Raw genomic sequence first — 26,327 nt, 5'->3', positions numbered from 1 at the left:
ATTTTGAGGTCAGACATTCAACAGAAGTAAATGGAGACAAATTATTATACAACTATTACTAGGCAACTAAATTAAGTATTTAACAAATCATTTAACAGCAGTTTGCAGTTGTCATTGCTCAAGAATGTTTTCAATGGCTAAGTTACAGAAAGTAAATCATGTGCCATCATACTATGTCCCCAACAATTCGAAAATTCATACACTGTTTGAAAGTTAGGGACAAATAATGTTTTATTTCAATTCTTTCTTTGAGGATAGTGTGAGTGCACAGATGATATCAAAAGTATACCCAAACATTTTTAATAGTTCTCACCCTGAAATGCTGGTGTATAGAAAAATTTCTGAGATTTCAGAGGAATCTGTTTAGGCTCTCATCTGGTTCCAAAACAGCATAGCAGATGCTATGAGACACCAGAGGCTCAGAGGTGCTGCTGTACACAAGCAGTAAATATTAACAGAAAGGTTCTTTAATTATTGTGGAATAATTGCTAAAGGTGACTTGGAAATCAAACTTAAAGTAACAAGTTTACAAAAGTAAAGCATTGTGCACACATTAAAGAAAGGTGCTAAAGCAAAGTGCAGCTGTAATGCAAGGAACCCAAGAAGATCCCTAGGCAACCTCAGGTGTTGACAACATCAGTGGAGCTTGATGTGCTGACTCTAGGAGAAGCAGCACGAAGGGTGGAACGGAGTGAAGATATGGCAGCCAGGCTCTGCGATACCACCGCTGGGATGGTGAAGCTTAACCACAATGCTTAGTATTTCCAAAATCCAACCCCGTGGTGCAAGATCTTAACAGATACATTTAAATGGAGTGAAATCAACAGACAACTTAAATCGTTGATGAATGACACTGGACAACACAGTGATGTTGGCAGTTATTCTGCAGCAGGTTGCCACAAGAATTGGTTATTGATGATAAATTTAAAGCTTGCTAGCTAAAAGGGAGGACTTTAAGGAAATCAAATGGATAATGAACACAACAGACCACAGATCTAATCACAGCACCGTACTGCTGTGTAGCTTATTGCTATCCACAATGCAATGCACAACAATAAACTGTATTTATAGGAGGAAGTTGGCTTTGCTGCAAACACTGAGTAACTGAACACAGAACCATGAGCTTTATGGCTGGAACATGATCTGATCACCAGCAGTCATCACAAATGCTGATGTTTTTGAGAATTACTGGAACTTGTTACAAGATGCAACATAGTAGAACTCCACATACAAACTAAAAGGAAGCACTTAACATCAGCGAAAGCTAATTCTGCGTGTGTAAAGACGGTCCACAATTCTCTGCAGTCTCTAAAACTGGATTTGTGTCTGCTTAAGAAAGGAAGAGATTCTCGTGACTTTAAAACCCCTTTGAAACCTTGAACAAACTGACAAAGTGAAAAAAAAACTGGAAAAAGTGAGAAGTGAGAAAAACTGGATTTGGATACGAGTACTGTCACTCTGAGCTTTGCTGGCGGCTGCAACCCACTAAGAGCGAAGGTAAAACGAGGACTTAGCCAAATATCACAGTGTCACTTACACCGAAAGACAGCGCCACGTGAGAAAGCCCGCACCCTGTAACTCCCCTCGCCTCCAGAAGAGGCTCGGCTCCCAAGAAACAAGTCCCGGCTACGCAAACTGACACCATACTTCTGTCCCGGTCTTGTAGGCAAACAGCCGCGCCGTGAGGTAATTCCGGTAACTCCGCTACCCCCGCTCCGCAGCCCCGCCTCGCCCCGCCTTCTCCGCGCGCCGCACCGCGCCGTGTAAAAGCCGCCGCCCCCAGCCCGGCGGGGAGGAGGGGGGAGTGTAGTGTTACGGCAGTCGTCTGCGCGACAGCGGGCTGCTTTCCGGCGTTCGGCGGCGCTTGACGGCGGAAGGAACAGCGGCGGGGGGAGGGAGGACAACAAAGGGGTGTGAGGGCGGCGGAATGTGAGGGGCGGCGGCGCCGGGGGCGGCTGAGGTGAGGCGGGGGTCTCTGGAAGGGGCGGCTTAGCGGACGGGCCGTGCCGGTCTCGCGCGCTCGGGAGGCCGCTCCCCCGGTGGGGACGGCCGTGCGGAACGCTGCGGCCCGGGGCTGCCGGGGCCCGCTTCCTTCGTGAGTTGCGGCCGCCTCCACTGGGGGAGCTGCCAAACGGCCCCGGCACAGAACTGCCCGCGGGAGTTGCGGCCGTTTGCCCAGTAGTGTCGCGGGCTGCGCCTTCCTCCTGGGAGCGGGCAGCGGCCGGGGCTCGGTGTCGCCCCCTGGGCTGGGGGCTGCCGAGAGCTGCGGGTCTCGAAGGCGAGGCGCGGCCGCGGGGGGCTCGCCTGCCTCCTGTCTGTTGATTTATTGTATTTAATCGTTCTAATTCGTAAGCGGAACGGCTCTGTTGGGTATTATCAGACTTCAAAAGTGGCCTACTCGAGAGTTCTGGAAGTTTTTAACTTAATATCTCGCATTATGTTGAAGTGTTTACGGATTGTATGAATAAACACTTCTGATTTGTTTGTTTTTTTTTTTTTTTGAAGAAAAAAAATTGTTTTTGTGGTTAAAAATAACGTTGGGACAAAGTCGGTGTTATGGGGTGTAGTCCTTGAGGTTTGTGGTGAATGTTAAATGTGAAAGACCACGTAGCTGTAGTTTAATCAATGTGGCCCATAGTTAAAAGGTATGGAGCCTTCATTTCTAATTGTAGGTTGTTCTGGTGGGGCATCATTTCGACTTGTGGTTCCATAAAGCTGAGCTGATGCAGTGGGACTATGGAACTGCCTGGGAACTGAAAGGAGTGCCTGTAGATCTTTATGATTTAAAAACTCAGGTTGTATTATTGAATGCTGTGTGCTTAATGCAAGTGTATGTAGCTCTTTGAGTGAAACAACAATGAATATGGAGGCTGAATCTTCTAGCTGAGATCACTTTCATCTGGTTTGTAATCAGTGAGCTGGTCTTGAAAACTTACCCCTTGGCTTCTCTTTCTGGGAAAGTGCCCTGGAAGTTTCTGGGAGTTGTTTTATGTCAACAGCAATGCATTTCTGGGATTTTATAGGTAATGCCTTGGGCTTAAACAAGCCTTTCTTTAGATTCCATTACCTATATGGCAAATCATGAGGTGTATTTCTGTAATAGACATGAATAGTCAAGGCTATGGCCCATGCATAATTAAATGTGCGATAAATAATGCAGGAGTGTAATGTAGCGGAATTCATAAGACCACTGTGATCTTGTCTTCCTTAACCTGAAGTAAAATGTTTGGGTTTTTTTTTTTTCTTTAGCAGGTGGAAAGAATGAAAGGAAGGAGGGATGGAAGAATGTTGAACCGTTTTGCTTGGCTGTATGATGGAAGGAAACAGGACAGAGAACCTCTGTAATAGATCTTTTGGATGGCTTCAGCGACAAGAGAATGATGCTAAACCATGGCTCTGGAAACTTTCTAATTGCTTTTCTGCTGCTGAGAAGACTTTGCCTTGTAGTGCGAAAACGGTAATCTTTTGGTTTGCAAAAAGCATAGCTGATAAACTGGCACAGAGCAGTATTCCTAACTGTGGTGTTGTGACTAAGAGGAGCGAGCAGGGAGGGCAGAAAGAGCAGACAATGTGCTGTGAGCAAGGTCTGCCTGGAAGCTTCAGGTCTTTAGTTGTGTCCCCAGCTCTCTGCAGCTTTGGTGAAAAGCAAATTTTGCTTGACCATTTTTATTCTACAGTTGCATGTTTGGAGTAATATAAGTTATAAGTGTTGCTCTTGGGAGCTCCATGAAGCTGTTGCCAAAGAGTGGGGTAGGAAAGTACTCTATGCTTCCGTGTCTTACTGACTTGGAGAGATATGTATTGGTTCGTTGTGGATGATACTCTTCGTGAATGTCCAATAATTCCTAATTTTCTTTCTTCAAATGTTTCTGTTCTATAACTGTTCTGTACTTTTAAGATATAGAGTGCTAAGGGTTAGAAATAATAGTCTAACACTTGTTTAAGCAAGCAAGCTCCAGCAGTTAATCATGCTTGTTCCATCTGTCTTTAGTTAAAAGGCAAGGGGGAAATGGATGGACACAAATTGTTTGTTGTTTCATGCTTAGGATGGTAGGAGGGGAACTCCTGTAAATTCTGGAGCTGAATACATTAATACTTTTAGGTGATGTTTTAGCTCTTCTTCAATACATAAGATAAGCCAGGTAATGGTTTCAAACTTCAGTAACCTATTGCTCATTGCTACGTTGTATGCAGTGCTCAAAGTTCAATTCAGAAACTGAAAGTTGTCTCAAAGTACTGATCTAAAGCCTTGGAACAGCTGTATGCAGGCTTGCTGCACTGACTTTCGTTTCTGGTGCTTCTCATAACCTTGCTTAGTTTTTGTTACAGCCTTTGTGCGTATGTTTTGATAGCTAAGAGTAGGCAAAAAGCACATATAGTTATAATGAGAGTTTAGTCTTCTGCCCTCTTTTTCATACAATTTCTGATTTTTGAACTCTTAGTCTTTTAATGTATTACTTTGAAAACTTTAATCATCTTTTGATGATTTTTGAATAGACTTACTTTTGTATCTCCAAACCGTGGCTTTTTGTTAGTTTACATTTTGTCCATTTGGTTTACTCTTAAAGATTCCTTTTTTGCTTTGTGGCTGCATAGTATTTCTGAAACTTAGCCAAATAGTTTTCTGCTTTTCACATTCTGTTTTTTGACAGAAACCCTCTGTTTGGCTTATACATCTTTTTTTCTTAAATCTCATTGGTACTTACATGCCTCAGGTTGCCATGTAAAACTGACATGTTTTAAATTAAATCTGGCACTGATATTTTACATGTTCAGACAGTGAGATAAAGAGAACACTTCAAGCAGTTCAAATATGTGCAGTATTTATATTAAAACATTGTTTTATACATGTTTCTGAATGTAACTGAGTCTTCATTTTTCAGAAAGATTACATGGAGAACCAGAAAGGTGTTGTAGAATCGAAGGATGCTTCGTCTCATAATGCTGGCTCTAAGTTATTTCCAGCAGTACCGCTTCCTGATGTTCATCCTCTTCAGCATCAGCAAATACAGCTTTCTCCTGGCCCGAAAGTAAGCTGCTGTGCTCATGGCTCTGACTCTTGTACTCCACAAATGCATTGTGGTGTTGGTGATGGTAGTGTGATTCACCCTGGCGCAATATTAGACTCAAAAAGCACTGGGACGATTACTTGTCAAATAGGGTCAGGATTTGGTTTCCCTTCTGCATCTTCACTGAAGAACCCTCCAGCTAGAAGCAATTTGGCAGGTATTGCCAGTGAATTCCCTGGCATGTGCATAGAAAACAGTGTATCTTCCTATCAACATCTGCCCTGTTGTGGAAAACTTCATTTCCAGTCCTGTCATGGTAATGTGCACAAACTGCATCAGTTCCCAGCCCTTCAGAGCTGCACATCTTCTGGTTATTTTCCTTGTTCTGAGTTCACAAGTGGGGCTACAGGCCGCTTGGACGAGCATATTGCACAGTCGGAGCTAACATCACATGTGTGCGCCAACCCTTTGCACCTCAGTGTGGCACCTTCCGTTTGTTTAAAGGGCTCTCACTACTGCAGTGACTGCTTGAACAAGGTTTGTACGCATCGCGTTTCTTGTTTATTAAGTGTGGTATATGGTTAATGTTGTAATAATAAAGCTTGAGCAAAATGCCAACTGCCACAGGTTCCAGTTTCCATCTTCCTTTTTGGTGGTGCATGGTTCACATGTAGTAGAATCCCCTTGCAGGCTAGCTCTTTTCTGAAGCAACATCCAGCTTAATGAGATGATGAGACGCAGTGTATCTGTAGTCCGCTTTGACTGAATTCAAAGGATGGTTCTTTACTTGACAGATCCAGATAAGATTTTCTGTAGTGGTGATTCAAAAAAAGGCTGAATAACACTTAATGAGTGCCTTTGTGTGCTGATTAGTAAAGATCCATTTGTAAGTCACATGAAATACATGAGGCTTTATGGGTGTCCTTATTTGGTTTGGTTTTGGTTCACTCTTTCCAAACCTGTGAGTTGTGCTTCAGTACTAGTTTGGTACTCCTTAGAACTTGAATTAATAGGAAATTCAAGTGAAATAATACTCAGCTTTGCAGGATGTGTTACTCAGTTTAATGTAGAAATATTTTCATTTCAGTAAATTTATAAAGTTAAGTGAAGTCAGTATGTTTTGATGAGAAGGTGGGAGTTGAGCCTTGCACTCTTAATTGTGTTGATTTCACATGGTAGGTGATTCTTAGTACATTAGTAACTTTTCAAGATGGTGTGTCTTCATATGCAGTGTTAAATAGGATCCTTCTTTGCATTTGAAAATCTGGAGCATAGTATGCTAGGGAAGGCTCTAGGGCTGGAAGCATCCTAATTAAATAACTTGCTAGAATGCTTTTGAACTTGCATTCATTGTAGAAGAGGAATTGAATGTTTTTAGCCTGAAGTTGTGTGTTTGTTTATTAAATATCAATTTTATGAAACTGTCCCAACAGCCAACCAGAAACAGCCTAGTTGATGCTGCTAAAATCTGGCCAAATATTCCTCCACCAAATACGCAGACAGCACCTGTTTCTATCCCAATATGTAACGGCTGTGGAACCCAAGGAACAGGAAATGAGAAGAGTTTGCTGCTAGCAAGCAGTCTTGGCAAATCACCACAGAACTATGGTAAATGTTTGTTAGAAGCTTGCACTCAGTAGCCATTTTCCTTAAGAGAACCCACTGTGACAGTACTTAAATTGCACTGTTTTCTGGGAACTTCTATAAAGTTACAGACTAAGCTGTAGATAATACCTTGTGTGTTCTGCAGCATTATAGCTTGGATTCACCTGTTTTTAAAAACTGATTAACTTCCTACGTACTTCATAGTTTGCAGTTTTGATTTTGACAATTGTATTTTTAAGATGGTAAAAACCAGAAGGCGTTCTTAAGAAATTTGAATTTCTTTTCTAGTTACATGTAGAAACAAGTTCTTCACCCATGCTTTAAAAAGAATTTTCTTACTCTAGTGTCTGTTCCCTTTGCAGATACAGTAAAGGCATAATGTTTACACTTACTATAACCTTTTTGAGTGTATATATAATGTGGTTTTTTTCATATTTGGGAATTAAGGTGACCTGTGTTAAACCTGTACAGGGTCTCCAGAAGTTGCAGTAACAGGCCAAGTCCTGGAAAACCTCCCTCCCATTGGAGTCTTCTGGGATATTGAAAACTGCTCAGTACCCACTGGCCGTTCAGCTGTAGCAGTTGTACAGAGAATTCGTGAGAAGTTTTTTAAAGGTCACAGAGAAGCAGAATTCATCTGTGTGTGTGACATTAGCAAAGAAAACAAAGAAGTTATTCAGGAGCTGAACAACTGCCAGGTATGAAGAAAGCATTACCCTATTGTACTACTTGAGAACATGTATTTTAATTCAGTAATGTTTCTACATAGTATTCTCATGTATTATCTTTCAAAACTGTGAATGTGGCATTAACTAGGATGCTTAAATGTTTTAACTTCAATTAGTGAATATTGTGCTGGTTAATGAGGATGGATGCAAATGAGTGGTATTGACTGGGGCTCCTTTTAACAGTTTGCTTTTCCATCATTAGTATCTTTTCTTGGTATTTGACTTTTTCTGTGTAGGTTTCTACTTCACAAATTCTCACTCACAAATTTGCAGATGTGATAGCAAATTCTTTGTTACTGGCTAGTATTAGTTTGATTTAACCTGTAACATTAGCTTGTTATTTGTAAATATATACTTCTGTGAGGTAAAATGAATTTATAAGAATATTTAGCATGTTTGTCAATCAACTATTTAAAAATGAGTGTTTGTGGAATATTTTTATATTAGCAGCATATACTTTTAACATATGCAAAGCATGGAAATTGAGTTGTTAACAGAATAGTAGAAGTCATCCCTAAGACACTGCTGAGCAACAAGCAGTGGAGCTCACTGCTCTTCAGAGCAAATTTGCATCTATATATATTGCAAATCAGCAGATGCCTCTTAAAGAGAAGCTGCAAGGGAAAGCTTGTAAACATTTTCTTAAAGTTTGATCTAGCACAAGTCACCTTCAGGCCCTTGAGAGTATTTCTGCATTTCCACAGGTGACTGTTGCACACATCAATGCCACGGCAAAGAATGCTGCTGATGACAAACTCAGACAGAGTCTTAGGAGGTTTGCTGATACACACACTGCACCTGCCACTGTGGTTCTTGTGTCAAGTAAGTGTCAGCAGTGCTAATCCCTGGCACAGAATTCTGTTCTTCAGTAATACTTCTGCATGTGACAGAGCGTCTCTCCTTTCCTACAGTAGTGCTTAGAACCAGCTTTATCTGAATTGCTTTATTAGAATTAATGATTTTGTTGGCAACATAGGAAAAGTTGGCACAGTAAGATGTTTTAGGTAAACTATCACTGGCATCTGTCAAATGTCACTAGATAATATTTATAAGCATGTCTAATGTTAGACAGATTCAGTATGAACTTAAGACACAATTGGTTTTACTTTAAAAGCAGAGTAAGCACCTCTGACTTAAAGCATTTGGAGAGTTATCTGTAGTATTGCAGCAGATAACACAGCTAAATATGTCAGCAGCTCAACCATAATTGCTGTGTATTTTGGGTTCCTCCCTCAAGTTGTAATCCACAGTAGGTTAAATATCTACTTGTTGTGAAAATTTACAGTAGCAGTCAAGTGCCTTGCTGATAGGTTGCTAGAAAATAATACCATAAGGAAGTCCCAACTCTGAGGTGGAATGCTAACTGCTGTTCTAAATTACATCTATTGCAGTCTTGTTGCTGTTAGTGCTTTTTCACTGGAAGTCTTCAGGAATGCATAAAACATGACAAGTGAAGTCTAAGGTTCTGTTTGTTTAATCCATGATTTGCACTTTTTCCAATGTGTTCTTGTTTGTTTTTCCCCCCCAGCGGATGTCAACTTTGCTTTGGAGCTCAGTGACTTGAGACATCGGCATGGTTTTCGGATAATTTTGGTACATAAAAACCAAGCCTCAGAAGCACTCTTACATCATGCTCATGAACTTGTTTGTTTTGAAGAGTTTATTTCAGACTTGCCACCAAGGTTACCACTGAAAATGCCGGTAAGGTTTTATGTTCTTAATTCAACACACACTTCCAAGTGTCAAACCCATCTTTCTCTACTCCAGAGGAAAAGAAGGCTTAAGCTATGCATTATTTTTTGATGAGACATGTCTGACTACTGTCTGTAATTTAGTTACTAATGAGTGTTTGTATGCTTCCTACATTAAGAATAAAAGAACCAAGTATCTTACTGAAGTACAACAGCAAGATCCCGTGCTTTTCACTAAATATTTTATTAGGTAATGTATCTTACATGTTTCTTTCACTGGCAGAAAGCAGGGTAAGAACTTAGCAGTACGTTAAGATAGTCTTGTGATGCTTTCACAAGAAACTGGCTTAGTTAGTCTTTTTTTTTTTTTTTTCCCCTCTTGGTAATGCTATGTGGATTTGCTGTGTTATCTCTGCTCAGCACATAACCTTTTCTTAGAAGGAGCTTGCTTAACTGTATGTATCTGCAGACTTATATTACATAGCATTCTTACGTTGCAATTGGGGTCTGTTATCTGAAGAAGTAATCAGGTATTGATCCATTAGAGTTTGTGGTTTGTTTTATCCTTAAAACATGTTGAAGATGAAAGTTTCAGAACTTACCTTGGTATTAGGTTTCTAAATGAATTGAAAGTTGTGGAAATGTTTTCCTTTTTGCAAGGTAGAGCACGTCAGCAGAATCAATGTAAAACATACTGTTTTGGAACAGCACATGAGTATTCTGACATAAATTAAAAATCTTACTCCCCTGAAACAGGCATGCCATACATTATTGTATGTTTACAATCTGCCAACAAACAGAGACAGTAAAAGTGTCAGTAATAGGCTCAGACGTTTGTCAGACAACTGTGGAGGAAAGGTCCTGAGTATTTCTGGAAGCAGTGCGATTCTCCGCTTCTTAAATCAAGAAAGTGCTGAACGAGCTCGGAAGCGAATGGAAAATGAAGATGTTTTTGGCAACAGGATTGTTGTTTCTTTTGCTCCCAAAAACAAAGAACTTAATGAAACAAAAAGCTCAAACTTTGTTGGAACTGAAAAGGTGAAGTCCCCCAAAAAAGTTAACAGGAGTACAAAGCTCTGTATCATCAACAAAGATGGAAGTGATCAGTCTTCTGGTACCAAAGGTTCTGCTGGGAGAGGATTACAGAGTCATGGATCAGTCATCAAACCCACAAATGTTAAAAGCTTACAGGTATTGTTTTGTTCTGTCTTATTTAGTTCCTTGCTTTCTGTCATGTTTTGAGGATTGTTTCTATTAGAGTTGTATTTTAATTTGTCAATCGCATTTTATGTATAAACTAATGTATTCCTGCAGGAAATGTATATTTGTTATACTTCTGCTTGGAAAGCATGCAGTGAGTTTGAGGGTGATTTTTTTTTTTTTTCTCTCTCTAGCTATCATGTTTTTCTTCATTTAAAAATACTGTTGATATTTCTGAGTTTTGGATCTTATGGCAGTTTTAACTTCTGTTGTAGAATCATGAATCAGACTGGCTTGAGTTTGAAGGGACCTTGTAGATCTAGTTCTGTGGGCAGTGTTGATCAGGTGGTGTTGAGTGTAACACTGAGTGATCAGCTTCTCCTTTTAAAGGACACAAGGACAAATAATACAGTGTAGCAAAAATATTACTTCAGTTCATTATTGACCATTTATTGCTTTCTGTCATAGAAAATGAAATACCTCCTGGTTGAGGTTCCAATGACAATCTAATTAAAGAAGGAATTTAGCTTTCCAGCATAAGGAAAGGAGTATGGCAAGGAATGTATGGTGCTTTCATGCTGACCTTCATCCTGTTCTGTATAGGAGCTATGCCGTCTCGAATCGAAGACTATCAGTAGAAATACTGAAAGCCAACAGGAACATCTACGAGAAACTCCTCCTCAGAATAACTCTAATGCAGCAGCTCCTGTACCTCTGACAACAAAAAAAAGTGGAATTGGAGAGTCCTCCTGTAAAAGTAGTTATAAGTATGTTCAAAATTAACTGCTAATGATACCTTTTAATGTGAATTATGCAACATAATGAATTTTTTTTTTGTGTATTTGTAAATAGGAAAGAGACTTCTGTTTCCAGGAGTACTACAAATTCCCCTGTAGATAAAAAGGATAAAGATGAAGCTGTATTTCAAGTCAGCTATCCCTCTGCTTTCAGTAAGCTGACAGCCTCAAGACAACTCAGTCCTTTATTCATATCTCAGAGCTGCTGGTCATCTCGGTAAGTTATCTTACTAATTTGGAAGGTGCAGTGTGACCAGCATGCTAGGCCTTTGCCAATTTCTGTATTACTTCTTGATATCTGCATATGGAATTGCCTATAGTAGACCCACTGATGTAGTAATACTAATTCATGTGGATGCAAAAAGTTGTTATAGTGCTAGCTGACAGGATGGATAGAACCCATGTCAGCTTTTATCAGAGACTTAGTGAAATAATTTCATGTAAATTATTTCATGTAAATAATTCTAAAGTGTCTGAAAAATCTTCATGGGTATTAGCCACCTTGTCTCTTAAATTCAGAGACATTTACATTCCTAGTATAAATTTCTCCAGGCCCATTGGAGGCTTGAATATCTTCTGTCAATTACTTAAATAACGTGAACTTGTTTGCTTTTTGGTGTGTTCCTAAAATGGAAGTAAGACCCAGAGTCAAATGCATTAAATTGGGTCCCTTTGAAATATCAGTGACTTTTTTTATCTTCATCATAGGAAATACTTTGTTCTGGTTTTGTTTGTATGAAAGTTGTTTTGCATGCATAAATACATGCAGTTGGAAATTGCCTTCCAAGTGCTGTATTTGTGCACTTGATGTGTGCCTCTTTGAGCTGTTTCAGTATGTACATAAGAATTGTGCAGTAACTACTTCTCTTCATTTCATACATGTTTTATTTTACCCAGGAGTATGTCTCCAAATCTCTCAAATAGATCATCTCCACTCACGTTTAATGTAGTAAATCATACCAGTGGTACAGACTGTCCTGATCCCTTTGCAAATGGTGCAGATATTCAGATCAGCAATATTGATTACAGACTGTCCAGAAAAGAGTTGCAGCAAACTTTACAAGAAACTTTCTCAAGGCATGGAAAGGTAAAGGGTAAAATACCTTCAATAAATTTCTTTTTATATACTTCCTGTTTGTATCTTTGTTTGTGGTCTGGCTTTAAGTGAGCCGGACTAAGAAGCTATCAAAATGAAACAGTACTTTTTAACAAAGTTTGCCTATTCTCAAACAAAAAACCCCTGAACATCTCAGTGAAAGAAAATACAAGTAGAGGCTGTTTGTGGTGATGCTACTTGTGTGGTCTGTAGATGATGATATTCTGCCACTTTTTTCATACAGAAGATGGTACCTCTTGAAGTACCATGGCCTTGCCTTGTGCAAGGGTCGTTATGTGTTATTGTTTGCGCTGTCACGTTGACCTTGGCTTATCATACTTTCTTCCTTTTCCACTGAGTTTTTTTCTTGGTAAAAGTAAGACTGATACGCTTGTCAGCTTGGCTTAAGTTAATATTTAAGGGTGAATGCTGAAGGTTGTGTGTGTTTTCCCTTTCAGGTAAAATGTGTTGAGCTCAGTCCTCATACAGACTACCAGTTGAAGGCTACAGTGCAAATGGAAAATCTGCAAGAAGCAATTAGTGCTGTCAACAGTCTTCACAGATACAAAATTGGCAGTAAAAGGATCCAGGTCTCACTAGCAACAGGAGCTGTTAATAAATCACTCTCTCTCCTTAGGTAATGAATGTTCCCTTAATTGCCATTGTGTGTCAGTAATTAAGAATTAAAATACGGAGTAGAAGAACTATAGGAAAACCAAGTAGAATCTGTCTAATCACCTGATGCATGGGCTAAATACAACAAGGCTGACAGTTTTCAGTTGAGATTTTTACACTGCTTACGTTTAAAGAGACTGCATCTTTTTGTAGTAGGGTGCTTATGCTGGACATCAGTTACTATTTTTGTAGTACTGTATGCCTCAGTGTAGTTTTTGCAGCTGAGTTAAGAGCATACATCTGATGTCTCCATAAGATGCATATGAATTGTCTCTTTAAGGAAGAAATACACATTTTAATCCACTTGCTCTTTCAGATCGTTTTCTATGTGGAAGGTATTACTAGAGTATAATGCTAGTGCAAATACAAATATTTTGTCCTTTTTTTCTTACTGAAGGAAAGCATTAGGAAAAACTCAATTTTTGCCTTAAAACACTCTGGTGTGTGGTGTATGAAGGGTTCTTCAGTTCTGTTGGTATTACATAACTTACAACTTCATTTCTTGCATTTTAGTTCGCGCCATTTCAAAGTTCTTAATGTAAAGATCAGGCTGGTAACTTTTAATACTAAGGCTGTAATGTTACATTTTATGGATACTGAAACTCTTACTACTGCCTTTGAAAGATTCTGGTCCTTCAGAGATGCTAACCAGATGAGTTACAAATAGATACTGTTTGTACTCCAGTGATTTGGAGTGTTGTATTTCCTTTCACCCCAGCACTACAAAAGACAATTCATCCTGTTAACATGCTTAAAATTCATGAAATATATCTGTAAATATCTCCCAAACAGGGCCAAAGATTACATAGCTGTTTCTAATATTAAACATTATTTTTTTTGTAACACTGCAAAACCTTTTTTTGCAGCTCAGAAACTGTCTCCATTCTTCAGGATGCACCTGCTTGTTGTCTGCCTGTGTTCAAGTTCACAGAAATCTATGAGAAAAAGTAAGTTCTCAGTTGTTTTTAATAGGTATATCCCAGAAGAATTGAGTTTTGTGGCCATTTACTGTAAACAATGGAAACTAACCCAATAGGTGGTGTTTTGCTGTTAGGTGTTGCAGCATATCTGTGAAGAGCCAGTGACTGTCTGGCCTTTGTTAAGGGGTCATAGTTGTAGTGTTTTACTTTATTCATTGTCAAGTAGAAAAATTGGTTTGTACTGACCAGTTTCCATAGAGTTGTTTCTACGGTGTTCCTGTTTTATAAGCATAAAATGCAAACTTATCATGTGTGCTAACTTTTTTCTTTTAGATTTGGGCGTAAGTTAACTGTATCAGACCTGTACAAACTGACTGATACTGTGGCAATCCGTGACCAAGGAGGTGGGAGGCTGGTGTGTCTCTTACCCAGCAGCCAAGCGCGGCAAAGTCCCCTGGGATCTTCACAGTCACACGATGGTTCATCAGCAAACTGTAGTCCTATAATATTTGAAGAGTTGGAATATCACGAGCCTGTTTGTAAGCAGCATTGCCTGAATAAAGACGTTATGTAAGCTGTGTATAAAATATTACATAATACTATGAAGTACTTGAACAGCATTTTACATTAGCAGCTGTATTAAAACTGAGAAGGCTTTCATATAACATGTCTGTGTTGTAATACAACTACATAACAGTAATTCGGTTGGGCAGAAAACAGATAAGTGAATTTTCTAGGCAGTTCTCGTGGATCTGCCTTCTCGGCAAAGGCACTCTTGATACAGCTGCTAAGCATGAATGCTGCTTAGAAGCTGAGAGCTATGCTAGCCTTCTGTTGTGACATAGGGAAGGTTATATGTACTTCTACTAGCTTGAAGATTACTATATAATTATAGCAATGATCTACTTTTGTCCTTTTGCTATCTTTAGTAAATCATTATTCATAGTGGGTTGAAGGCTTCCTGAAGCTGCATAATGAATCATTTATTTTATTCAACAGCAGCTGGGGTGTGCTACTGTTGCAGTTACTAGGTGTTCACTTGCCACTGGCTGGCATTTGTTGCTGTGCTGCTACACATTTAGTCAAATGCTGATATAAACTTAGCCTAAATGTTTGTCTTCTGAAGAATTGTTATAGTTGACTTCTTAATGAGGAAAAGATTGGAGGTGCTAGACTGTACTGTAGCATTGTCATGCAGAATCACTATAGCTGTGCACAGGTATAATATGCTCAATCTAAGCGTTGAATTAACCTATTAAATTGGTCTCTTCTTATTACAGTGAGCATGAGTTTGATCCAGATTCTTACAGAATTCCTTTTGCAGTCTTGTCTCTGAAGACGTTTGCTCCCCAAGTTCACAGTCTTCTACAGACCCATGAGGGTACTGTGCCTTTACTAAGGTAAAATAGTTTAAATTAGGCTTTTAGTGTAAGGGCTGAAATCATAGTATCTAAAACCTTATTGATGGCTGTTGTAATGCTCTGAATCTACCTGCTGGGATAAAATCTCTAGGCCTCATATGTTTGTCTTTATAGGAAATAAATTCCTTATGAAATTATGAATTGAAGATCTGAGTGCAGAAATAAGTAAAATTCAAGGTGTCTTTCAATACTCTTTATAAAATGAGTTCTGTGATCTATTAGTAAACTATTAAAGCCTTTTTCTCAGGAATATTAACACTGAGACTGTTTTTACAGTGGTGTTTTAGTGTATAATGGACGCTTTCTTCTCTTTCCAAAGCTTTCCTGATTGTTATATGTCAGAGTTCAATGATCTTGAAATGGTGCCAGAAGGCCAGGGTGGTGTTCCTTTAGAACATTTAATTACCTGTGTTCCTGGAGTGAATATTGCCACTGCTCAAAATGGCATTAAAGTTATTAAGTGGATACATAACAAACCACCACCTCCTACCACAGGTAAACAGTTCTATTTATGGTCTTTTTTTAATGAACCTCTTTACTAAAACACTTCAACAGTTATACAAGTCATTTTATGCTATTCTTTTTAATTTAATTTAGTTTTAGCTTAATTTCCCTTTATTTTCTTGTTTTTTGGTCTTTGTCAGAAATCTGCAGCAATTAGTGAAGGACTATTAATGGAAAGCTCAATAACAAACTTCTTTTTTTTTTGTAGATCCTTGGCTTCTACGTTCTAAGAGCCCTGTAGGTAATCCACAACTTATTCAGTTCAGTAGAGAAGTGATAGATCTACTTAAAAGCCAGCCATCCTGCATCATACCTGTCAGTAAATTCATCCCAACATACCATCATCACTTTGCAAAGCAATGCCGTGTGTCTGACTACGGATATTCCAAGTTAATGGAGTTGCTGGAAGCAGTGCCTCATGTCCTGCAGGTGAGCTGTGGTGCTGCTCCTTTGTATGCTGAACTTCCTGAAACGAGTATGTTACTGGTTGTTATAACGTAATAAATCCTATGGAATTTCTTTTCAACCTTGAAAAAGGTGGTAATTGAACCTTGGAGGTTATCTACTTTTTTAAACATATTCTATTTCATCTTTATTCTCCCAATCTTCGCCCAGAACAACTGTGGAAATTACTAGTTTATTCTAAATTTCTGGTAGAAAGTTTGAAGCTGCTTTAGTCTGTGTCTAGTGCCTGGGTAAAGTAGCAATTGCGCTGTCCAGCATAAGAACACAGCAAGCATTTGAATATCAGTAAGTTAGTCTGTGTAACTTGTGGCTTGAGGGCTTTCAGTGTGAAGTAACACATTATATGGCCTTACATTAAAAAAAATAAACTAACATGACCATATTTTGTTTTGAACACCAGTTGGTGTCCAAGCTGGGGCTTTAAAATAGCTGATTAATCTCATGCAACAACTGCAATAGCACTCATGAAGGAAGTAATTCTTGGTGGCATATTCTTCCATATACAAAGTGTATGGCTTCACAGGGCTGCCTTTAAAACATTCTCCTTGTTTTTATCCTTTTTTCTAGCCTACCTATATTAGAATTGGCTTCCATTTTCAGCATTCTATATAAATTTTTTTACAAAATAACTGATTAGAAAAACCTTTCTTTCAGATTCTTGGTATGGGTTCCAAGCGCCTGTTAACTCTAACACACAGAGCTCAAGTGAAACGCTTCACTCAAGACTTACTGAAGCTTCTGAAATCCCAGGCCAGTAAGCAAGTTATTGTAAGGGAATTCTTACAAGCTTATCATTGGTAAGTTATCTTTTGATTAAACAGGAAGAAATAGGCATGTCTTTACAATTGGGAATCAGTGCTTTTAATCTTAATATATTCCATCTTTGCAATGTGGAATTTCAAACTTTTAATTAAAATTAAATGCTTTAATAGGCTGTACTGCTTTACTTTAGCTTTAGATTTGTTTAACATGCTCAAAGCTTGAAATAGAACTAATGAAATGAAATAACCTATTTGAAGCTGTGAGGTTGAATTTAAGTAAGCAGGTTGTAATATTTTTATAATATGAACAGTTACAGAACGATGTAGCGTTAGTCTGAAAAATATGAAATAAGTAGACTGACTATACTAATTCTTAATTAGATCTAGTGATGGCACAAGAATGAGCATGAGTAACAGCTGTCTTGCTACTGTCAGGAGTTGCATGCTGTTCTAGTATGGTTTAAAAAACAAACAAAAAAAAAAAACACAATACAGAACAAAGAAACCCAACCAGGTTGTTATTTTTTAAGGTGCTTTGTGTGTAAGTTTCCTTCCTCTGAAGATAGAAAGCAGCACAGTGCATGCAGTGAAGAAACCGAAACATCTGAGTACTCTGTGTGGCCTAAATCTGCAGATGTGCTTTTGTGCTGTGTAGCAGTTCTTCCTATTTGGAAATGCCCACTTCTAGTTATGTTTCTTTTAAAGGCAAAAATGTTATTGGTTGCTGCTTAATCTACTAAATGTGTATCTCCCTTATGGTCAGCTCTGGTAATTTCCTGAAATGCTTCTGTCTCCAGTAGATTCTTTTCAATCTGGGAAAAAAGTAGTAGGGGGAATAAATTCTTTTTAGTATATTGAATAGTATTGTGAATCTCAATAAGGTGTTTTTGAAGACAAGTAGTCTCTGCCTTCTCTTGATCTTACCCTGTTTAAGAAGTGTGTATTTTAATTGAGCAAATACAGACTGTTAAACGTGACCATATATAGTATGATTGTGTATTCTTAAATTGCTCGGTCAAGTTGTCTATTGTTGCTTTTCACTACTAGTTTAAGGAGTCCAGTTTCTTTAAGGAGCCCTTCTCTTCGAGTGGCATGTGAGCCATTGGTGTAAACTTTTATTTTTTTTCTGATTAAAGTGGATAACTTGATAACAATACACTTTCCTTTTTTCATATGCTGGTATTATTGGTAACATGAAGATGATGCCTATCTTGATAGCGTCTGAGGCTTATCTAATACCATTCTACTGTATATTAGCTCAAAACATTCACACTTTTTGGCCTACAGAGAGAGTATTAAAATTTGTTATACTTTTTTTATAAATTTTCAGGTGTTTCTCTAAGGATTGGGATGTTACTGAATATGGAGTGTGTGAACTGGCTGATATAATATCAGAAATTCCAGATACAACTATCTGTTTGTCACAGCAAGATAATGAAATGGTAATTTGTATTCCCAAGAGAGGTATGTCAGTGTACTATTTCTTACTGTTGTCAAAGAAATTATGCTTTGAATATTTTAAAATTGGATTAAGTAAAACATAGTGATGCTGATTTGCTTTTGCTGATGTTTCTACTTCTATAACTATTTCTATAACAGTCAGGCAATTATGAAGTTGTAAAAATAATGTTGTTCAATAAAGAAATTCGTAGGAAAGCAGATAATAAAAGCAAAATAGTGCTGCTACTGCTGCATGCAGTTATGTTTTATGTGGCATGATTGAAGACTATTTGCTATGCAGAAATAAAAAGCTCTCTAATATTTTGCTTGTAAAGAAACTAAAATACTGATCACCTGCTTATTTTGGGCTTCCCACGTGTGATTCCAGGACAGGTCTTTAACATCATTAGAGAACATGACCTGGTATGATGAGAGAAATCTGAAAATCGCCACATTTTATTGTTGCTTTCTACTGTGTTTTGAAATAGTTTGGTATATAGCTATAGCTTTATTTTTTTTCTGATTCTTAGAACGCACGCAGGAGGAGATTGAAAGAACCAAACAGTTTTCGAAGGAGGTGGTAGACCTACTGCGCCATCAGCCCCACTTTCGAATGCCCTTCAGTAAATTTATTCCTTCTTACCATCACCATTTTGGTCGTCAGTGCAAACTTGCTTACTATGGTTTTACAAAACTACTTGAACTCTTTGAAGCCATACCAGAGGTCTTGCAAGTAAGTTCTAAAATCCTGAGCTGTGTTAAGCATTTAGCTGACAAGATCTGCACAGCTGTTTGTTACAGCAGGGGTTTGCTTTAGTCTAAGTTAAACTGTGTGCTTCTAATGCTAGCAGGCTGTTCTTAAAACTTTGGTGTAGCCATGTAAGTAGTAACTGCCCCAAGGTTTTAGTGTGTTGAGGTTAGTTTAAGAAAGTCAAATTGTGCAAACTGTATTACATGTGCAGAATTCAGTGCATCAGGGCTAAGTTTCATTCAAATTGTGTTAATCTTGCTTAAAGTTAGCTAGCTATTGTCTGCTTTGTCACTTCAGAAGCTATACTGCTTCTGCTTACTGGTGGTTATCTTACAAGGTAGCTGAGCCCTCCTGCATAGCTAATGACCGTCTGCAATCGCTGAATTTTAGTTGCAGATGACTTTTTCAGTCAAACAAGGTAACTCACTTTTAACAAAATGCAATTTTGGTTTGTAGGTATTGGAATGCGGGGAAGAGAAAATTCTCACACTCACAGAGGTGGAACAAGTTAAAGCAGTAGCTGCCCAGTTTGTTAAACTGCTCCGATCTCAAAAGGACAACTGCCTGATGATGGCTGACTTACTGTCAGAGTACAGTAAAACGTTTGGATATGCGCTGCGTCTTCACGACTACGATGTTAGCTCAGTTCCAGCTTTAATGCAAAAACTTTGTCACGTTGTAAAGGTAATCTGTCTTTGTAGTTTGTCCTTTACATATTACATACTCTTTTAAAGTATTTCCCTCTCTAAATGTGTGCTTAATTATGTTCTTTACAAATTATTTCATTAAACTGAGGGACAATTCTAAAGGGATTTAAACTGTATCTTCAAAAATCCTTTGTTCTTGCTGACTTTCTTGTTGAAATTCCTCCACGCTTAATTTTTTTTTACTTGTCTAAGTATTTTAAAGAATAGAAGTTGTCTTTTATACAGTTCAAGTCGGGTGGGAACAAGTACTTATTTCCTACCATAATAGCAGGTCTCAGCCTCTTGATGTTTTCTATTTGACTTTTTTTTATACTGATTTGAGGCTTTGACTCTGAAAATGTGTAAATGTTGTATGTCTGTAGAAAAGGAGGGTTTACAGCTATATAGACACAGATACATTTTCTTAGTTGCTTCCATGCTGTTATTTCAGCAGATGATGATCAGGCTGGAGCTTAGTCAGGTTAAGCTGGAGTGGAATGGGAAACGGAATTCTCTATGTGGACAAAAACTAGTACTAAAATCTTGTATTTAAAGTAAACTCTGTGTGATGTTGGGTTTATTGGTGTTTTAACTGGAGTAGTATCAGATATTTGTATGTATCATGTGATGTTGTTAACTTAAGGATCTTTCCTGTCCCTAAGTCGAATTAATTTTTGTAGGTGGTTGACACAGATTCTGGCAAGCAAATTCAACTGATAAATAGAAAATCTTTGCGGACTCTCACTGCCCAGTTACTTGTCTTGTTGATGTCTTGGGATGGAGCATCCTTTCTTTCTGTTGAACAACTTAAACGGCACTATGAAACAATCCATAGTGCTTCTCTTAATCCGTGTGAATATGGATTCATGACCTTAACTGAGCTCCTGAAGAGTCTTCCTTATTTGGTTGAGGTAGGAAAGCTCTATTTCTTTCTGCATGTTATACTTTTAGAAAGGTGTTATAACTAGAGGATATATAAACTTGTGCTCATTCTTTTTTCTTCTTCTAGGTTTTTACCAATGGTGCAGAAGAAGAGTATGTGAAACTTACGAATCTGTACATGTTTGCAAAGAATGTGAGGTCCTTACTTCACACTTACCATTATCAGCAGATTTTTCTTCATGAGTTCCCAGTTGCATATAGCAAGTACACAGGAGAGGTGCTGCAGCCCAAAGCATATGGATGCAGTAATTTAGAAGAGCTGTTGGGAGCAATTCCACAGGTGTGAAAAATTGTTTTGTACAGTTACATTGAGATTTCTGCATGAAAAAAATAGAACAGCTGATGATTCTGGTATTTGGTGAGAATTATTTGTATAATAATAATCTCCACATGGACTTGTACTAGTAGCATCTTTAGTAGCTTCACAAAAATCTTTGTTATATAATTTAAAATTGTTTTCATCAAATTCTGCTTAAGAGTTGTTCCCAGTAAGATCACAAACATTTGATAAAGATGCCAAGAATCAGAATTTTTGTTTTAATGAGGAACTGTACAGTACTGAGGTTCAGTTTTGCTTAATGTAGGTTATTGCTTTCAGGAGTGAAAAGCAATGGTAGTTTGTCACAAGAATCATGATGGAGTTTTGCTGTGGCATGTGTTAACCTAGAACACTTAAATGCAAGGACAATTTTGTGATACAGTTCATGGCTTTTCTTAGTAAACTAAACTTTAAGGAAAGTAACAAAGTGGAAATTCCTTCTAGTTCTGTGATTTGCCTTTCATCTTTGGTAAGAATTATTTTGATGAAGATTTTACTTCCATAAAAAATTGGCAACATGATTTAGTTGGCAACATTTAGTTTACCCTTAGAAGTTTCACTGCAAGGATGGATGAAGGCAGTGAGTAAGTTGTTCTGGGCTTTGAGACTAAGATGTGCTGATAATTCTACTTTTTTTCTCTATAGGTGGTCTGGATTAAAGGACATGGCCATAAGAGAATTGTGGTACTGAAAAATGATATGAAAAGTAAGTCATTTCAATTTTCAGTCAGTATCTTGGTTTCCTTTTTTCTTTAAGAGGTGACTTCAGTAAATGAACCAAATGAACTTGCCTTTTTGTAGCTCGTTTTAGCTCACCTAGTTTTCCCCCTGCTGATCATGTGGATGATCATGGAAATCAACTTGATGACCATAATGGACATATTATGGAGACCCCAGGATCAACCTCATCAATGGAATTAAGTCTAGGAACACCTAGCAATGGTAATGCAAAATTGATTTGTATGAGAAATTGCTTATCTTTAGGGAAATAAGCAGAGTAAGCAAAGCAGCATGGGGAAAGCTGTGTGAGTTAGTAGGTAAAATATTTGCCAGAGACGTTTCTTGGCTTGAAAGCTGTTGATCTTATTCCAGGCTGTATAGTTGCGTGTCCTTTTGAGAAAGGCATCTGTTGTTCTCAGCTATCAGCATGTATATTGCCACTGCAAAATTGTTTCCTGTGGATTTTAGTAGAAGTTTCATCAGTCTGTATGGGGTAAAGCTAATGAGAAGCTGATCAGTAGTGGTTTCTGCTAGGACTGTTTTTATCTCCTGCCTCCGGTGAGAATTCAGTGATCTTTCTGGTTTAGGTTTTTTTTTTTTCCATGTATGTACTTGCCAGTTCTGATGGCAGTCCTGTTAGTGTTGGTCTGACTCCTAATAGGAGAACTAGGATATACTGAGCTCACAGTTTGTCTTGCAGTGGTCTCTGGTTGGTTCTTTCTTTTTATTACCTCTAGTTTCAAGAACTTGAGGTGGTTCTTGAGGTGTAGAAGTCTAGGCTTGTGCATTTTAGTAAGAGCAAGTTACTTTATTTTGAAACTTTTGACTTAATTTTCACGTTTAAACATTGGTATGTAAATAGCTGATAAGATATCAGTAGCTTTGCAGGGGAGTTGTCTGGTAAGTGACTCTTCTCTGTTCCTCAGCTATGTTTGTTACTCAAGTTTGGAAAACACCAGATTTTGCTCTGGGTGTATCTACTCAGACAAGCACTGAGTGTAATATAGTTTTGTTTTGTCGTATTGTAATTAAGTTTAGTTAGATGCTTTTCAACCTAACAAAGTGAAGTCAGCATGGTAGCTCCTAAATCATTATGTTTGAGGAGTTTGCATTTAGCAGTAATTGCAGATACCAGCTTACAGATACCTTGAAAGATGTTCCCTTGTTTTTGTAGCTCCTAATCAAACCGAGCAAGAACTTCTTTGCCTCACAAATACATCTCCTGTTGACCTGTTGTGTGAGCCAGTTCCTTCCTGCTTACCATCTCCCCAGCTGAGACCTGATCCAGTGGTTCTTGAGTCTGCTGACCTAATTCAGTTTGAGGAACGTCCTGTACCCCTCTCTGGTAGGAGCTTGCTTGCCTTATTGTATTACTGTGGTGATTTATACATCCCAGAAAACAGAACATAAATCTATATATCCTCCAAAAGAATGTATTGGAGGCGCTGATGCCTTCTGTGAGATGCTTTTGATTATTGACAATAAGTGGCCTTCAGTGATATTCCAGGGTGACTTCTGTAGGCACCTTATACCCCCACCACTGAAACTGCATTTTGCTAAACTGTAGCAGCCTTTTACCAATAAATCCATAGGGCTTTTTGAGCAATGAGAATTAAATTTAACCTCTGAGAGAGTATGCAGTACAGACAGTAGAGCATAAAGCAAATGTCCCACCAGTTGCAGAGATGAACATAACGTAGTTCCTTGTTTTGACTCAGGCCAACGAGTTCTTTTAAACACTTCTCTGGTAGTAGATAATTAGGTATTCCCTTTTCCCAAGAGCAGTGCATTAATAAGTTGAATTGCTTTGTTTATTTTAGAGATGATGATTTTAACAGAAGAAGAAAAACAAAGAATTGTTACCACAGCTCAAGAGAAATTGACCTCTGGTTCTGTGGCATCTAGCACTGCAGAGAATACTTCAGTGCCTCCCTGTCACTCCTCTGAAACGCAACTAAACAAGGAAGCGATGGACAGCCCAGCCAAAAAGCAACATAAAAACAAGGTGAAATTGGCAGCAAATTTCTCACTTGCACCTGTAACAAAGCTTTAACTCTTTCTTTGAGTGTGGAAACAAATACCTATAACTCTGCACAAAGTCAAGCTATTTGCTAGCCCTTATGTATTTTAAGGAAAGGCCTAGAAGAATCAGTTTGTATTTAAGTGTGTTCTGTGAAGATTTTGTTCATTGTACACTGAACACAGCTATTAGCAGAGCAGAATTTTTTCTATTATTTTGGAAAGAAAATCCAGCTTTCATTAAATTATTCTTAAATTTTACAGTTTTTCATAAATGTGTGTTCAGTAAGAGCAAAACATGAATTGAACTGAAACAGAGCAGATTTTATTTTCCTTAAGCCTCGTTGGTGGCGTAATCATACATGTAGCATATTACACTCTATAGGCTGTTGCTTACTGGTATTGTTTCAGACAGTATTAATGCATGATCTGTCTTTCAAAAGCCTGTTAAGAAGTTTTAACTTGCTGACCTGCAGTGATAAGAGTGAGGGAGTTGATTGTCCTCCAGGGGATAAATGCGTTCTCTGCCTTTTCAGATGACTGGTAGCTGCATTGTAAGTTCTTCTGGGTTCAAGATGTCTGTAGGAGATTATGTGGACTTCTTTTTTGTAAAAACTTGTTTTAAATATTTTCTGTACTTCTCAGTTCCATTTAGGAGCTTCCTAGGATGCTGATGTTTTAAGCTTCCCTTTTAAGTTTAGTTCCAGTCTGGCATGGATTTGGTTAAGGAAGAGACTGTCTTGGTGTCATGAGTTTGAGATACAGACACACGTTTTACTGTGTCTAGTAATGAAGTTAAGATGATTCTGATATTTCTGAAATATGCATTGAATGCATAAATGACAGATAGTGGAGCAGGTCCTATTAAAATGTTTTGTGCTGGAAGGTATTGATGCTATTTTCACCTGTAAGGAAAGTTCTAACTACACGTGGAAAATCTAAGGTTGTTCTGCTTAACCTTATTTTCAATTTTTAAGCATCTTTGGTAAATGGGAAGCTTATTCTTCAGTGTGCTGTCTTTTAGCTGTGTCTGTTTTTATTCTGAAACTTACTCCTAGTGTCAGAAGCTTTTTTCAATTTGTGGTATCCTGTGTTGGCTTTTCAAAGGGCCAGATTTGGAAGAGAGATTAAGTCAGTGGATGACCTCAACTCTAGTTAGCAGTGTGTGAGACTTCATACCCATACTGGGTAACCATGGCATTTACAATGGGTTGTATTTGCCAGGCAGCAAATAAATTGCTTGATGTATTGAAAGAACCTGTACCTGAGGGATCCCACTGGCCAACTGTTTTTTTTTCTTAAGGTGGATTCTATTGTAATATGCAAGGAATGAACATGGGCTCTAATTTTTCAGCCAGCAACAGGAAATGCCACTGAATATAATGGCTATAGACAGAATTTTACTAGTTGGATTTTGTTATAAAATCTTTTAAATTTAGACTCTCATTACCTGTAATAAATTTATAGCCATTGTGAATGCAGAGAAACACTTGGAAGTTTTTCTGAGCATTGTGGCACAGTATCTGAGTCCTTAGTAAATCTCTGCAGACATCCTGCTATGGAAAGTGAAATTTAGAAGTAAGCTTTCTTGGAATGCTTTTAATAAGTTTGAGTTAAATGCGAGAATATCTGCTTTCACCTTACGTTTGATGAAGTTGATGCTGAGCACTTAGATTTTTGTTTCAGATGAACATATGTTGGAGAAAAAATGTTTTCATAAGTTGCAGCTCCAAGTTATCTAAAATACTGAAGAACCGGTTCTTTGCTTCAGAGAAAAAGATGATTTGTCAAAGTGAGTCTGGTTTGAACCATTTTTGGAGGTCAGCATATCTTTTCTGGGTTCATGTGATTCTGATGAAATTGCTGTTTGAAAGTAATAGAATAATACTTTTGAGAAGTTGTGTTCATAGTGTAACAAAATAGCTATTTGAATTGCAATATATTTTTTTATCCAAAGGGTTAAATGAATGATGTGACTTACAGATTTAAAAGTATTACAACCATGAAGTTCTTTAACAATTAAATGTACTACTTCAAATTCATGTCTGTTTAAAAAAAAAAAGAAAAAGAAAATTGTCACTGAAGCCCTCAATTTATGCACTATCTTTTTCTTGGAGTGGGAGGGAGAAGAAATTCTTTTCTTAGCTGTCTACTTTGTTTGGACACTTTATTTTGTGGCTCAAGTGCTGTTTTGTGTGTTGGGACCAAACAGTTGTGTCAATAAAATTTTCAAGCAAGCATAACTCTTGTCCTTTTCTGAAGAAATAGAGGGGGAAAAAAGATAAACTGTTCTGAAGTCCTTAATTCACTCTTACTCAGTGTTTAATTATCCAGACAGAGCAGAGTGCTGACTCTGAGGCTCGATGACAATGAAAGAGAAATTCCTGGAGTCCGTAATCTATTCTGGAGAATGAGTGTTTCAACACTTGCAGTTCTGCTATTACTAGATGCACTTAGTCATTCTTCCTGTTCCTCATCAGCATCACTTATGGCTGCTTCTTTGAAGGAACCTCTTCTAAGAGTTCTGAAGGGAAAAAAGGAGCAAAGTATAAATGGAACAGATAGAAAGAAATAGATG

The 26,327-nt window shown here is 38.1% G+C and overlaps 1 protein-coding gene across 4 annotated transcripts; it reads left to right on the top strand.

Annotated features, from left to right (window-relative positions):
- The first annotated feature begins 1,894 nt into the window (after positions 1-1,894).
- MARF1 (meiosis regulator and mRNA stability factor 1) lies at positions 1,895-25,992 on the top strand. 4 transcript variants are annotated; one of them, XM_042864438.1, is made up of 27 exons: positions 1,895-1,960; positions 3,250-3,457; positions 4,884-5,030; positions 6,443-6,617; positions 7,086-7,312; positions 8,047-8,164; positions 8,871-9,043; positions 9,790-10,224; positions 10,837-11,000; positions 11,086-11,247; positions 11,928-12,117; positions 12,585-12,763; positions 13,668-13,748; positions 14,055-14,291; positions 15,002-15,121; positions 15,462-15,637; positions 15,855-16,075; positions 16,766-16,908; positions 18,203-18,336; positions 18,843-19,045; positions 19,520-19,747; positions 20,430-20,660; positions 20,759-20,971; positions 21,656-21,716; positions 21,812-21,952; positions 22,905-23,075; positions 23,551-25,992. In XM_042864438.1, exons 2-27 carry the CDS (start codon positions 3,311-3,313, stop codon positions 23,781-23,783), a joined length of 4,710 nt encoding a protein of 1,569 aa, XP_042720372.1. In that variant the 5' UTR covers positions 1,895-1,960; positions 3,250-3,310; the 3' UTR covers positions 23,784-25,992. The 4 variants fall into 4 exon arrangements, with proteins under 4 accessions (XP_042720372.1, XP_042720369.1, XP_042720370.1 ...); XM_042864435.1 differs by having other exon boundaries at positions 4,884-5,546; XM_042864436.1 differs by lacking the exon at positions 21,812-21,952 and having other exon boundaries at positions 4,884-5,546.
- Positions 25,993-26,327: the final 335 nt, after the last annotated feature.

This window comes from Lagopus leucura, unplaced genomic scaffold (assembly GCF_019238085.1).
Source record: "Lagopus leucura isolate 7727_CA_CO unplaced genomic scaffold, USGS_WTPT01 Super-Scaffold_760, whole genome shotgun sequence".
Lineage (NCBI taxonomy): Eukaryota > Metazoa > Chordata > Aves > Galliformes > Phasianidae > Lagopus > Lagopus leucura.
This window is presented reverse-complemented; position numbering and strand designations above follow the sequence as displayed.